This window comes from Pseudophryne corroboree, chromosome 6 (assembly GCF_028390025.1).
Source record: "Pseudophryne corroboree isolate aPseCor3 chromosome 6, aPseCor3.hap2, whole genome shotgun sequence".
NCBI classification, from domain to species: Eukaryota; Metazoa; Chordata; class Amphibia; order Anura; family Myobatrachidae; genus Pseudophryne; species Pseudophryne corroboree.
In genome coordinates this window covers 495,616,258-495,631,810 of record NC_086449.1, presented here as the reverse complement: position 1 = coordinate 495,631,810, position 15,553 = coordinate 495,616,258, and the positions used below count along the sequence as shown (strand labels likewise).

Here is a 15,553-nt window from a genome sequence, read left to right as displayed (position 1 = left end):
GTGGGCTCTACGCAGCTGGTACTAATGGCACCACCAGTGTGCACTATTGTCTTTTGAATAGGACAATCAGGGAGGACATTTTGGATTAGACTGTAGATTACACAGTATGTTTATTCAATGTAACTAGATTATGCAAAAAGATCCCTTTATTTGGCTTCTAGGTGGGAATAGTTACTTTGATATTACTAATGCAAACCTTGTGCTGGTACTGAGATTTATAACAAAACTAGCTATGTAACAAGCAGGTGGAGTTCAAACATGGTCTATTGAAGCAATGTAAACGTATGCAGTAATTCCAAGTTTAATCATAGAGACAGCCCGAAGACTAGAGAAAGGCAATGTCACCTTACTCACACACCACTATTGTACGTCCCAACATTTCACACATTGCAATTAATAGCTAGGACAAAAGTGTTCACATTTAATGAGCCAGTCCACTGAAATTAAGTGAATAATGCACCAGATGAAACCATATTTCCGTAAATAGGCCTACTCATTTCTATACTTGTTCCTACATAAAAACTTTTTCCCTCCTTTGTCTCATTTTGAATTTATCGAGTAAAACCAGTGAAAAACATCTGCGGCAATTTCCACAATAACTTACAAAAAGTAACCTGCTATACTGATCTCTGAAATCTAGAACCCAAATAAATCAATTTTTAACACTATTTCTGCAAATCAGCCTTTATAGTAGGTTCTTGAGATAATAAACTAAAATGTATGACAGCAGGACCACTGCAAGATTAAACAAGTAAAAATAAAATGTAATATACAGATAGTTAACTTGAACATCTTCTGTGTAGGTGCATACCAGCACTGAGGATGTTCTGGTTTATCATACACCAGGGCCAGGTGTTGAGCATGAAAGGACACAGTAAAGCTAATTTACAAAAATGCAAAAGTACAGTGCAAACACTCTGTTGTGGTATCGCACGCCTTCTTTTGTGGTTCAAGCTGACACCATCAATGGAGTAAATGTTTGAACTGCATGAAGAGAGGAATTTGATAGATCGACTTTACAGTTTGGTATTTAAATAAAAACTTCATTAGTTATGGTACTACAACAGCCTTCCCTGCCAACAACAGGACTTGAGTTCTCTGGTTGACCAAATATTCTGCTAAGTCCAAACTCATCCCTTTACTTTAATGGGAGACATTTTACACATACTAGCACATTTGCTAGACAACACATAACTAGTCGAAATGAAAATATCCAACACAAAAGGTAACACGGAAACAAAGAGAGTCCAGATATCACTCACTCTCATGATAATTTAAGACATTAAATTAAATTAAGGTAAAGAAAATTTTGGAAGAGAATTTTAAAGCTGGAAGTTAATGAAGAAGATAGCACTAAGATGGAAACAGGGTAGACGTTTTTACAATTTTCACAACACTTTTTTTGTTAAAGTTTAGCAAATACAGAAAAGTAGGTTCATCTTTGTCACGATCCGGGTATCTGGACGCCATTACCTGCCGTTTAGGTGTCTTCTGAGACTGGCCCAGCGTTCCAAGTCCGGATCTCATCTGTGTCAACACTCTGCACATCCCTCCAAGTGTCTCAGCATATAACTGTCATCTGGCGTCTCCTGTCCTCCGCGGCCGGCGCCGCCATTATCATTATGTTTGCACATTTAATTTCAAACCAGTTTTCCCTCCAGGTTCCAGCATGGGCGCAGCCATGTTGGATTTGATCATATGCTCCAATTCCTCCAATCCACCGTCTCTGGAATCTGCATAATTGCCCAGCCAATGCCTGCATAGCAGCAGGTATAAGTATCCTGTGTCTGGGCCAGATAGATGTCAGTGCTTTGAATGTCATACCTTGTTCCAGTCTCTCTCTCTCCTGTGGCTTGTTTCTCCAGGTTCCAGTTCCTGTCTCCAGCATCCACAAAGAGACCCGCACCTGCTTTCCATCCTGCAGGTGCAGCCTGACTCTACAGCCTTCCGTGGCTGTCCAGTTTCCAGCTATCTACTATCTGCTTCCAAGCAGCCAGCTTTCAACTGATTCCAGCTTCTACCAAACACCGGTGCTGATCCAGCGGATCCTATCTTACCAGCAGTATCCACTACCACCGGTAATCATCTATCAGCTATTCTGTTTCTACGCTCACTAGCATCTCACATCATTCACTCTGTGTTCATCACCTGGCTGTTTCCATCCAGCATCCATTCCGTGACTTTAGTACCTGGCTGATTCCATTCAGCATCCACCCTGTGTTTCATCACCTGGCTGATTCCACTCAGCATCCACTCCGTGTCTTACCACCTGGCTGGTTCCATCCAGCTGATACAGCAGCATACTCAAGTTACAGATTCACCTGCTACAACTACTGGCATGTTCCTCGGCTATTTCTACTACTACAACCAGGCCTGGTAAGGTGATTCCATCAAAGGACTTTTACATCTGTTCTAAACCTACCAGTGCTCTGAGAAACCTTCTATGGTTATGTGTTCCAGGAACTGTGTTATTTGCCACTGTCTTTGCTAAACCTTGAATACTGCTTGTTATCACACGGAGTCTGTTAATAAACTTTTATTTTGAATTTAAAACTGGTTGTCATGGTCACACCTTCGGGTAATCATTCTGCACTTGCATGTCCAGGGGTCTGATTAAACCTCCCAGGTTTAATTTCATCTCCGCCCCTACAACTGAGGCTTCCTCCCGTCAGCCTAAACCCTCAGTTGTGACAATCTTGTTTTTATGCACCCCTTAACTGGCGAATATTTTTTACAAAACTTCATTAGAAATTGTGCATTTTTTAATGAATGAATTTAATATGCATTTAAAAATGTATTCAACCCTATTTTTGTAAAGATAAAGTAAGATTGTGTGTGTCACCCTGGGGGCATGTCAGTCAAGCAGACCTGTGTAGCATTATCTCTTTACCTCTGTAGCACTTCCTCATCACCATTATAGTGAAAAATACTAAACAATACTCTATAATGTAGCAATTGATTGACCCCACTGTAGTTTTGATGCCCCTTTAGCAAAATCCCCCCACTCCTGTTGCATTTTCCCATCACCCCTATAGTATTATCCTTCCTTTCCAGTGACCATAGATCTCTACTGTAGCATTACCCCCCCCCCCACATGGTAATAAATCCCCTCAAAATATAAACCCGTCACACACCTCCCCACCAGTGGCCACAGATACCACTGTTGTACCACTGTTGCTTTAGTCCCCCACTACTATCCATTTATGTGGAGCACGTCTCATTGAGGACTAATCAGTCCTCTTGATGAGCTCAACAACAATACATCAGTCTGCTACCAGTGCAGGAAGAGGACATCAATACTGCATATGTGAAGAGACTATTTTCTCTTTTAAATCCTGTGACCAGAGAGTAGACTAGGGGTGGGCAACAAGCGGCCCGCGAACCGATGCTGCCTGGACCGCTGTTCTCCACCAGTGTGCAATGACAAGCGGCCCAACTGGATGTCACCCAGCCTTGAACTGCTTGCTCCCTCTCTCTCTCGGACTCTGCCTGCCATAATGTGTAAAAAGGGGGACTCTGCCTGCCATAATGTGTAAAAAGGGGGACTCTGCCTGCCATAATGTGTAAAAAGGGGGCTCTGCCTGCCATAATGTGTAAAAAGGGGGGCTCTGCCGCCATAATGTGCAAAAAAGGGGGACTCTGCTGTTGTAATGTGCAAAAAGAGAGACTCTGCTGCCGTAATGTGTAAAAAGGGAGACTCCTCCACCTGCCTAATGTGTAAAAAAGGGGGACTCCACCTGCCTAATGTGTAAAAAAGGGGGACTCCACCTGCCTAATGTGTAAAAAAGGGGGACTCCACCTGCCTAATGTGTAAAAAAGGGGGACTCCACCTGCCTAATGTGTAAAAAAGGGGGACTCCACCTGCCTAATGTGTAAAAAAGGGGGACTCCACCTGCCTAATGTGTAAAAAAGGGGGACTCCACCTGCCTAATGTGTAAAAAAGGGGGACTCCACCTGCCTAATGTGTAAAAAAGGGGGACTCCACCTGCCTAATGTGTAAAAAAGGGGGACTCCGCTGTCGTTATGTGTAAAATTATCTTGTATATACAAGATATTTTGTGTGTGGCCCTCAAATATTCACTGAAAGTGTTAAGCAGCCCCCCCCCAGCTGAAATAATTTCCCACCCCTGGCCTAACCTTCACAACCGGCACAGATCTCTTCAGCGGCGTTGGGATTCCAGCGTCGGTCACATGACCCCCAACACCCCAACCGCCGGGATGCCAAACGCATCCAGTGTCTTCTTTAGCACTTATTTTTTAATGCCTCTGCAGAAGCCTCCAATATATGGACTGGCAAGTAGAATGGAAATGAGAATAGAAATTTGTTTAACTTAAAAAAAAAAAAAATTATATATATTATATATAAAGAGATTTCACAAGAAAATAAGCTTTTAATAACTATTTAATGAAAGTTCATTATTTGGACTTTCCATACAAAATTATCAAAAACTAATACTTTGATGACACGAGAGAGTTCATGAAAATGACAATATTTCCAAATGCTTTAAATACACATAACAAGCAACTATTTATTAATGCAGTCTTTTACTGTATCTCACATCATTATGATGACATAGGGGTATATGCAATTGCGGTAGAATTCCCGAAAATGTTGAAAAACGGGACATTTGCGCCTAAAAAAAAATAAAAAATAAAAATCGACAATGCAATTCAGTACTTTTCGTCAAAAAAAACGGCCATTCCAAATTCAACTTTTTGAAATTCGACATTTGTCAAATTCGACACTTCTGCAATGGTACAAATGCGGCATTTCGACAAAAGTATATTCAATTGAAGATTGTAAATTCGACAACAGTGCTTTTAGACAGTAAATTCGTCATTTTCAATCCGCCACACTTTGCTGGCGGAATCTAATAAAAAAAAATTAAAAACATGTTTTTTTTGGTGTTTTTTTTTTATTGGTAATAGCATATCTATTTATATTAGAAGGGATTAGGTACTTGGTTTGTCTATTTAGGAGGCACAAGTATTATTTATATATTTTTAAAATATATATATTTTTTTATTTATTTTTTAATGGAATGGGGTAAAAATAATAAAAAAAATACGTGGGGTCTCCCCTCCTAAGCATAACCAGCCTCGGGCTCTTTGAGCCGGTCCTGGTTGCCAAAATACGGGAAAAATAATGACAGGGGATCCCCCGTATTTTAACAACCAGCACCGGGCTCTGCGCCTGCTCCTGGTGCAAAAAATACGGGGGACAAAAAGAGTAGGGGTCCCCCGTATTTTTTGTACCAGCACCGGGGCTCCACTAGCTGGACAGATAATGCCACAGCCGGGGGACACTTTTATACCGCTCCCTGCGGCCGTGGCATTAAATACCCAACTAGTCACCCCTGGCCAGGGTACCCTGGAGGAGTGGGGACCCCTTCAATCAAGGGGTCCCCCCCAGCCACCCAAGGGCCAGGGGTGAAGCCCGAGGCTGTCCCCCCAATCCATGGGCTGCGGATGGGGGGCTGATAGCCTTGTTGAAAATGTAAGAATATTGTTTTTTTGCAGAAGAACTACAAGTCCCAGCAAGCCTCCCCCGCAAACCGGTACTTGGAGAACCACAAGTACCAGCATGCGGGGGAAACGGGCCCGCTGGTACCTGTAGTTCTACTGGAAAAAAAATACCCAAATAAAAACAGGACACAGACACCGTGAAAGTATAACTTTATTACATACATGCCGACACACATACTTACCTATGTTGACATGCCGACTCTGGCCACGTCTCCAATGTCGACGTCCAGGGTACCTGAAAATAAAATGATACTCACCTGATCCAGTGTCCGGTTCTTTTATTGTAATCCACGTACTTGGCAAAACAAAAAAACGCATTTACCCGAACCAGACGGACTGAAAGGGGTCCCATGTTCACACATGGGACCTCTTTCCCCGAATGCAGAGACCCCCCGTGACTCCTGTCACAGAAGGTCCCTTCAGCCAATCAGGAAGCGCCACTTCGTGGCACTCTCCTGATTGGCTTTGCGCGTCTGAGCTGGCAGACAGCGCATCGCACAGCTCCCTCCATTAGTTTCAATGGTGGGAACTTTGCGGTCAGCCGCTGACCGCGGGTGACCTCACCGCTGACGGCAAAGTTCCCACCATTGAAGATAATGGAGGGGGCTGTGCGATGCGCGTCTGACAGCTCCGACGCGCATACAGCCAATCAGGAGAGTGCCACGATGTGGCGCTTCCTGATTGGCTGAAGGGACCTTCTGTGACAGGAGTCACGGGGGGTCTCTGCATTCGGGGAAAGGGGTCCCATGTGTAAACATGGGACCCCTTTCAGTCCGTCTGGTTCGGGTAAATGCGTTTTTTTGTTTTGCCAAGTATGTCGATTACAATAAAAGAACCGGACACTGGATCAGGTGAGTATAATTTTATTTTCAGGTACCCCAGATTCGTCGACATTGGAGACGTGGCAGTCGGCGTGTCAACATAGGTAAGTATGTATGTGTTGGCATGTGTGAAATAAAATTGTATTTTCACGGTGTGCGTGTCCTGTTTTTATTTGGGTATTTTTTTGCTGAAGAACTACAGGTACCAGCGGGCCCATTTTTCCTCTGCATGCTGGTACTTGTGGTTCTCCAAGTACCAGCTTGCGGTGGAGGCTTGCTGGGACTTTTAGTTCTTCTGCAAAAAACAATACTTTCATTTTTACACATGGTTATCAGCCCCCCATCCGCAGCCCTTGGATGGGGGGGGACAGCCTTGGAATTCACCCCTGGCCCTTGGGTGGCCGGGGGGGGGGACCCCTTGATTGAAGGGTTCCCCACTCCTCCAGGGTACCCCAGCCAGGGGTGACTAGTTGGTAATTTAATGCCACGGCCGCAGGGAGCGGTATAAAAGTGTCCCCCGGCTGTGGCATTATCTGTCCAGCTAGTGGAGCCCGGTGCTGGTACAAAAAATACGGGGGACCCCTACTCTTTTTGTCCCCCGTATTTTTTGCACCAGGACCAGGCGCAGAGCCCGGTGCTGGTTGTTAAAATACGGGGGATCCACTGTCATTTTTTCCCCCGTATTTTGGCAACCAGGACCGGCTCAAAGAGCCAGAGGCTGGTTATGCTTAGGAGGGGGGACCCCACGCAAATTTTTTGGTTTTTTTTTACCGTTTTTTAAACATTTTTAAAAATCTAATCAAAATCCATCAAATCGGCTGTTGTTCGACAGCGGGACTGTAGAATTCGTTTTTTATTGAATATGTTGAATTCCTGCACCCACCTGCCGGAATTCGACGGTCGAATTGTGTCGAATTTAAAAACGGGCGAAAAAGTGCCGCAATTCACCCGGAATTGCATATACCCCATAATGTTGTAGCAGTATCTTGTCCTATAACAAACAAATGTGAAACGATGGCCAGATTAACCTGCCCTAGGTAAACACAAGGGGGGAATGTAACAGGATGCGAGAATCAAAAAGTGAGAGATTTTGTGAGAGTTCTTTTGTATTTTTTTTTAAGTGGCAATCCTTTCACATGGCAAAACCGGGTTGATTTTGCCATGTAAAGGATTGCCACTTAAAAAAATAAAAAGAACAACAAGGAGAACTCTCACAAAATCTCTCACTTTCTGATTGTCACACCCTATTACATTTCCCCCCAAGGAGTTAAGATAGCAACAATTCGCCAAAGGGCTAGATCACAGATGAGTTTAGTGACACTGTCTTACTCATTTTACAATTCATTTTTCCTGCCTGCTACACATTTTTTTTAGTGCATTTTAGTGATAGTATATTCAGTCGCACAACGCACAAGTTAATCACCCTCAGATGATTAATCTCATCTGCAGAGTTCAATAGGATAAGCTCATTGAGAAGGTTTAATGCAATACATGGCAGGAAATGCTCACAAAAAGAGTATAGGATATGACGAGATTAATACACTAGAACATAAAATCACATTGTGTTTTCTTAAGAATTGATCTCAAACTTTAATCAGAGATTGAAAATCAGCTATTTTGTAATATTTCATGAACATGAAACAAAAGACTTTCGTATATATAATAATGTAACCCAGATGTTAAATGGGAGCAGAACTGAAAACATCCAGCCTCCATCTCTCAGCGAGGCATTCTGACCTTTATGATGCTATGTTGCAAGCTCCACCACACTGATTTTATCATGTTACACTGTAACAGTTACAGGAAGTATATGAGGCTTCAAGCTCTGAACAACTCAAATGCTACACCACTAATCACAGGCATGCCCGAACAACAACTGGCATACTGAACCACACATATTGTGCTTTAGCCCTTAACAATAATAAAACTTCTGAAGCACAATCCTAGGATTCAGTATAACGGGATCTTGGTAAAGATTCTAGCTCTGCTCTTATTACCAAGGTGGAGTCCAGCCCAGAATTCCACACTGATGAATAATATTCAGTTAAAGATAGCTATTGGCAGACATGGATTTTAATGACATTACTCTGCCATGGGCTATTCCTTATTACTAAAAGTGTAAACAAACCAAAAATCTAAAATGTACAAATCCTTTGCAGGAGTTATTAGAGCGCATTATACCAAAAGCACCAACGTATAGTGAGTGTTATAAAAACACATTAAAAGGTTTATTTCGAGTTGTATATATCTTGCTATATGCGCTATTTAAAAATAAACACGCATATTATCCAAATGAACATAACTGTAAATCATAAAAACATATGCTTTGTATCTCAAGCTGCAGAATACTTGGGACAACATCATCAACCTGACGATAATGAGACGTTTTAGTTTAGTTTTAGTTTAACCTCTACTAGCCAGTACAGAACGGCGTTACTCAGGGAATTTACACCTGTGTGTTCTTATGAAGTAAAGCAGAACAGTGGAGGGGAGGGTCATGCAAATGCAAATCGTGTATAGAAGAGACAAGTTCATAAACATAGAACTCATGCAGACCTGCAGTAACACACACACACACACATACACCTATTAGTAGGTGTATACATTGCACCTGCTACAGCACAGGTACAAATACACAGCAGCACCTGTGTGGTTCACAACATTATCCAAGTGTAGCCGCTGCTCTTCCAGTGGAGCTCTGCAGCACACCCGCTGCTGCACAGTTAATCATCTCTGCCCCAGGAGCCCTGCTAACACCTGCAATAGGGGACAGGACGGCCCCTCCCTGGTGCCGCTTAGCCTGTGCTGCAGCAAGTGACGGTGCACCAGCCGCTGCTGCTGGATTGTGAGTTGGGACCTGCAGGAGAATGCCGATTCTGTATGCTGCAGGCGGCTGAATCTCGTGAGTCTGACTCTGACCCACCGGACACTAACATAGCGTAGCTGGAGTCCTGCCAATTCACTGCTGAGAGCGCTATCTTTATAATTATGTATGTCATGTGTGTTTATACACACAAACACTAACACACATACCAGATTTGTTTTCCCTTTTTGTTTTTTAAAGGGGGAGGGGAGCGGGGGGCACCCAAACTCCAACTTGCCTCAGTGCAACTGGGATGAACTTACGCCCTTGTGGAGATTAATTACACTGGAAGTAGCAGCAGTCCGGAGGTACGATGGGTCCAATGCTTACTAGTAGAGAATAAGTAAAGGAGTAATAATTTAATAATATAACCAATATATTAAGGGGCCTGTTTGTCAATGTTTCAAATAAAAGGCGGCTAATTAACAACCCTTCTTCCGAGACTTTTGAGACTAGAAGAAAATACAACTTAAACGTTTGTCTTTTGCCGCAAATAACGTAAAACATTTACAATGTTGAGCTCATTCCCAGAAGTGGTAGTCAGGGGCGGATTGGGAAACAAAAGTGGCCCTGGAAAAAATTCTAAAAGTGGCCTCATGTGGGCGGCACCAAATCAACTGTAGGCGGGGCCAATACCAAAGTAGGCCGGATTAATACTTGAAAATGTAATGTACATGGAGTTACACCAACAAAAGGCAAATAACGTTAATTGCAGCCACAGTTTGATTTTAACGTTTCGGAACTTTTAACAGTTAACGTTATGTGTTTGGAAGTCCGTGTGAGTGCAACCTCCAATTACTATATATATACAGTATATATAATTTACGTAAATATATAAAAAATCATGGTGCCTGTGTTCTATCTATGGAGGTGGGAGGGAAGGAATAGTGCCTGTGCTGTCAGTCCGTGTAAGTACCATAGACTGACAGCACAGGCACTATTCCTTCCCTCCCACCTCCATAGATAGCACACAGGCACCTTGTTTATTCCTCACTTTCTCCTCCCCTGCCCGCTGCGTCCCCGCACTCCTGTTAGCCAAGGACAACTTAATTTATTATTAAATACACTATGGTGGTATATGTGTATCTGCCCGCCCCCAGCATATAGACACATCACCTCGCTGATCTGGAGACAGCACTGCTAGCTTCAGCCAGGCTCCCAACACTTTATCCTCACCACGTGATCAGTCTGAGAGGAGCCTGCTCAGTGCTCCACCTTCATGACAGCAGCTAGCCTCGGCTCCCTCCCAGTGCGTTTGTGAGACAACTGCTGCAGCAGCGCAGGGATGCTCAGAGCTACGGCAGACTTTACAAAATAAAATAAAAAAAACAGTAAGCTGCGGCACGATAGATCTGAGGCCAGGGGGGTTTCTAGGTACTCGGAACCCCCCTGCGTGCGCATATGCTCCCCTCGCCCCCAATCAGATCTCCATTTATTTACCCAGACAGATCTCTATGTACCACTGGCACTGCAGCTCTGCAGGCAGCATGTCAGTTTTTAAAAAAAATGTCCTGCAAGCTGCAGTGCCAGTGGTACATGGAGATCTGTGCAATTGGAGCAATCAGGACAGACTTAATGACCCCATTTCTCGAGCCCTGGCTGCTTCCTCCCTCCCTGGAGACAGGCCTGCATCACATTACAGTGGTGGCCCAGGAGCACAGTGCAGGCAGAGGTTGGAGTAGACTTATACTACTCACCTCTCTTGCTGTACACGCACTCACCGCCGCCGCAGCGTCTCTTCCCCTGAGGTCTGACGCGCCGACCTCCTCTTCCTGTCAGCCTGTTCTCCCAGATGATGACGGCCGCAGCACACATACACTGTCTGCTCTGCTGGGTCACCTGAGTATGATGGGTGGAGCTTGCTGTCCCAGCAGCCAGTGACTGCGGCGCACATACACTGCTGGCAGGGATGGGGGCGGAGCCTGTTCTCCCAGTGGCCGATGGCCGTGGCATACATACATACATACATGTGCGGGGGGGGGGGGAGGCGGAGCCACACAAGACAGGCGGCCCCGCACTCCGATTGGCCCACCGGGGTCCTCCCCGGTGGAAGCAATGGCCAATCCGGGCCTGGTGGTAGTGCACATGCTCAACCTTAGATAATGAGAAATCTAAAAAAAAAACACATTCTGATCGCTCTTCCAATAATTGGCTTCAGGGGTAGATGTACTAAGCCTTTCCAAAGGGACTAAGTGGATGGAGATAAAGTACCAATCAACTCCTAACTGTCATGTTATTGCAGGCTGTGCTTGAAAAATAACAGGAGCTGACTGGCTGGGACTTTATCTCCATCCACTTTATCTCTCTATCTCTAAAGCTTAGCTCTCTAGGCTTAATACATAGACAAATAAAGGGCCCCATTTATCACCAATACATAACCCCTTTAGTGAGAGCCAAAGGTGGTTATGTCCTACTTTCAGAAGTCATCAAAAAGAGTTAAACTAAGATGACTGCTGTTTGCCCCAGTACTGGTATCGTCATCTAAAGATCAGCAGTCTTTCTAGCTTCAGCGAAGCCTTCCGGGCATATGGGGGGGGGGGGGGTCATTCCGACCCGATCGCACACTGCACTTCTTCACAGCGGTGCATTCGGGTCAGAACTGCACACGCGCGTCGTTGCCTGGCGGACCGACGCTGGGAACGAGGAAAGCGGTCGCAGCGACGACCGCAAGAAGATTGACAGGAGAGGCGTCAACTGACCATTTTCCGGGAGTGGTCCAGCGAACGCAGGTGTGCCCAGGCGTTTTGAGGGCGGATGTCTGACGTCAAATCTGGGACCTGCATCGCTGGATCCTTTGCAAATGGTAAGTAGGTATAGGGCTGGTCATATTTTGCTAGAAACTTTTTAAGCATAGCAGGGCAGAACAAGCGATCGCAGCTCTGCTATGCTAAAATACACTTCCCCCAAAGACGGGGTCAGGTTGATCGCACGAGCAGCAAAATGTTGTTACGTGTGATCACCTCGGAATGACCCCCCATTGTCAGGTCCCTGCTGGGTGAAGGAGTCATGTACATGCACAGAATGGTTGTCACACATAGCGCATGACTCAGCAGCCTGTCGCTGGCAGCATTGGGCTGCAAACAGGAGAGCAGAGGACGCCACTGGTGAGTATTGATGAATACCAGCTACATTTTCCTTTGTATCACACCGATACTAAACAAAATATGCCTCCGGAGTTATTCTTCGTTGATAAATGGGGCCGTAAGGGGGATATTTACTAAGCAGTGATGAGTGGAGAAGTGAGCCAGTGGAGAAGTTGCCCCATCAACCAATCAGCAGCTCTCTATAATTTTACAGTATGCAAATTGTAGATGTTACTTCAGTGCTGATTGGCTGGCATGGGCAACTTCTCCACTGGCTCACTTCTCAGCTCTTATCACTGCTTAGTAAATGTCCCCCTTAGTCTTAAAACTACTGAAAATTTAACTACTTCCTAACAACAGCCATCAGTGTGTGATCTGTATCACCCTCACTACACTAGGAGCATACAGTATGACAGCTGCAGATAAGAACTCTAAAGAAACTAAACTGCACTATAGTAACTACAACTACTCTTACTACTAGAGGAGTTACTACTCCCTGACGGCTGGTGTTGGGAAGCAGCTACTACCCCGGTCACGGATCATCCACACAACTCAGAAGGGAAGTTATACACACAGTGGGGGCTATACCTGAAGCAGTGAAAAGACTGCAGTAAACTCACCTATCATCTCCCCATCCTCTGACATCTCATCCAGCTCCAGCGCCGTTTCATCGCTGATAAAGGCCATGGTGTGGGCTGTAAGTTACTCCGTGTAACAGGCTCTGGGTAGCGGCTGTGCAGGAAGGGAGGGAGAGCGGGACCTGGACGCTCCGATGCAAAGACCGATGAAGTTGCAGGGTGTTGGGCTCGGGAGGCGCAGCTTCTCTCCGGACCTATTAATCCAACTGAGGTAACCTGGCAGAGAGGAGAGTAGGAGCCCGGTCCGTGCAGAGCCTAGCGTGTCGGGCACATTGTTGTTTGGTAAGTACTAAGTAGCAGAGCTGTGCAGCGCCCAGGGACTGATGTGGGACGGAGGAGGGGCTGTGTGTGCTGTGGGAGAGGATGATGATACACATACACACACACACTACTCTGCATTCCTCAGTAAAGCTGCAGCTCCCCTCTCCCTGAAGACATAGCCGGTATTACAAGGAGATTAAACTGGCAAAGTACGTGGCCGTGTATGTCCGCAGCTAGGGAGTGCAGCAGGGAATGGAAAGGGAATAGTCGCTGCTGGTTGCTTCTAATTGTGGGGATTCTGTGAAAGCCAGACCGGACCAGAATCCGAAACGCCGGACGATACCCGCTCCTAGCAGCGACACCTGCCGCTGAGGAACTCTATATGCGCGTCAGTTGGGAGACCGAGGAGCGAGAGTTTAGAGCCGTCTCCTCCATGAAGCTGTAGCTGCTGCTCCGGGAGATGGTCACACACAGCGAAGGGGTCTGTGCGCTGCTGTGAGCGGGGAGACATTACAGCCTCCTACCCCGCTGCTGCCGCCACCGGAGGAATCAGCACAGGGAGATGCTGGTGCTGTGCTAATAATAATAATTTCTACAGTGGGGTACACTGGTATTCCACAGGGAATAACATCGGGCATACTTGCCTACCTGACCCTCTCCATGAGGGAGAAAATGCTCTGTTCCTGGACTTTCCTGGTAATGTATGATTGCCATCACCTGTGGTGAAACGCCTTTCTTATCAATTAACTAGCTCACCACAGGTGATGGCAATCAAACATTACCAGGAAAGTCCAGGAGCAGAGCATTTTCTCCCTCATGGAGAGGGTCAGGTAGGCAAGTATAGCTGCATCTCTCTCTCTCCCTCACTCCCTGTCAGCATTTGGGCGCCATTACACAGAGCTGCGCTGAATCTGGGACTACTGGGCACTGTCTCCTCTGTAAAGCCGCCTGCCTCATCAGCGCTGTGCATTTACAGGACACTTAAGTATTCTACATGTCGTTTAGACAGTGTTAGTTAGGAACAAGCAGTGCCATAACTAGATATTTCAGTGCTGTGTGCAAGAAACCGCATCGCCCCCCCCCCCCCTATTTAAAACAGGGCCAGTACGCGTGCATCAAAAATAGGGGCGTGGCCACAAAATAATACCAATTCAAATTACGCTTCACAGTAGCGTCACACACATTACGGCAAGCAGAGTCCCCTTTTTACACATGACGGCAGGTAGAGTCCCCTTTTTACACATTACAGCAGGTAGAGTCCCCTTTTTACACATTACAGCAGGTAGAGTCCCCTTTTACACATTACGGCAGGTAGAGTCCCCTTTTACAATCACCTTGGTCCTGAGCAGGCACGGGTCATCTACGGGGCTGGAGACCCGGGATTCCAGGCTCAGGCAGCGTGCACTGTAGAGCACTGAGCTCTGGGGAGAGCTGGTGGGGTTTAAAATCCAGTGCTGGAAGACACTACAGGTTTCTGGGTGCAGGGGAGCAGCGGAACCTGGAAACAGGCCAGGCCCTATAGCAGCCACATCCCCTGTTGGGCTGCACTGTAAACTCCGGGCGGTGCTCAGGCTGCATGGTGAGGGCGGGTGGTGGTATCGGGCATTGCTGTCCGTGCCGCTGCTCACACTGTAACCTCCATGTGCGGGGTGGTAAGGGGTGGTCCGGGCCAGGCTGCGCTGTAAGCGCCGGCTGCTGGGATGGGATCAGGCTCACTAACCTCCGCTCAGGGGTGGTCAGGTGGTAGAGGGAAGGTGTGGAAAGAGGAGCACAGAGTGCACCCGGCGTACAGCACTGCCCGGCTGTACCGCAAGGACACATATTGTGGCACGGAACTACGGTGTTGCAGGCGGTCCTGCGTCCACAGTGCATATGCACTGTGTGCCAGGCACTGCTAGTTACGGCCCTGAATGCACCAGTACACATATAGATACACATACACCAATACACATATACAAATACACATACAAAAGCTACTGCAATAGTAATGGAGCAGGACAGGAGAGAAGAGAGAGCTGCAGGATGCTGTGTATGACCACCTGCTGTTACTACCACAGGCCAGAACCCCAGGCTCCACAACCAGACCTCCTCCACCTTCCCTGAGCCTTCCATAGGAGCATATCACCATGTATCCTTCAGTCCACTGGCCGCCCGCTGCAAGCCATCATCGTGCTGATCAGCTCCTCTCCTTGAGCGTGTGGCCGTGAGACGTCATGCGCAGGCACGGCAGCACAACGCAGAGTAGAGAGCGGGCGAGGAGAGAAGACAGAGCGGCACCCGGCAGCTGTCCGGAATCTAAGCACTGACAGCCTGCCAGTGCCGGAAAGTAAGTGATTCTTTCATTAAATAGCCCTATGAGCT

General features: G+C 46.3%; 1 protein-coding gene across 1 annotated transcript in view; it reads right to left on the bottom strand.

The window, feature by feature from the left end:
- Positions 1–13,674, bottom strand: part of ANO6 (anoctamin 6) — a 199,090-nt gene extending 185,416 nt beyond the window's left edge. The window contains exon 1 of the mRNA XM_063927350.1: positions 12,914–13,674. Within this exon, the coding sequence (XP_063783420.1) occupies positions 12,914–12,980 (67 nt within the window). The 5' untranslated portion in view covers positions 12,981–13,674. The remainder of the gene's footprint in view (positions 1–12,913) is intronic.
- Between the last annotated feature and the right edge of the window lie 1,879 nt (positions 13,675–15,553).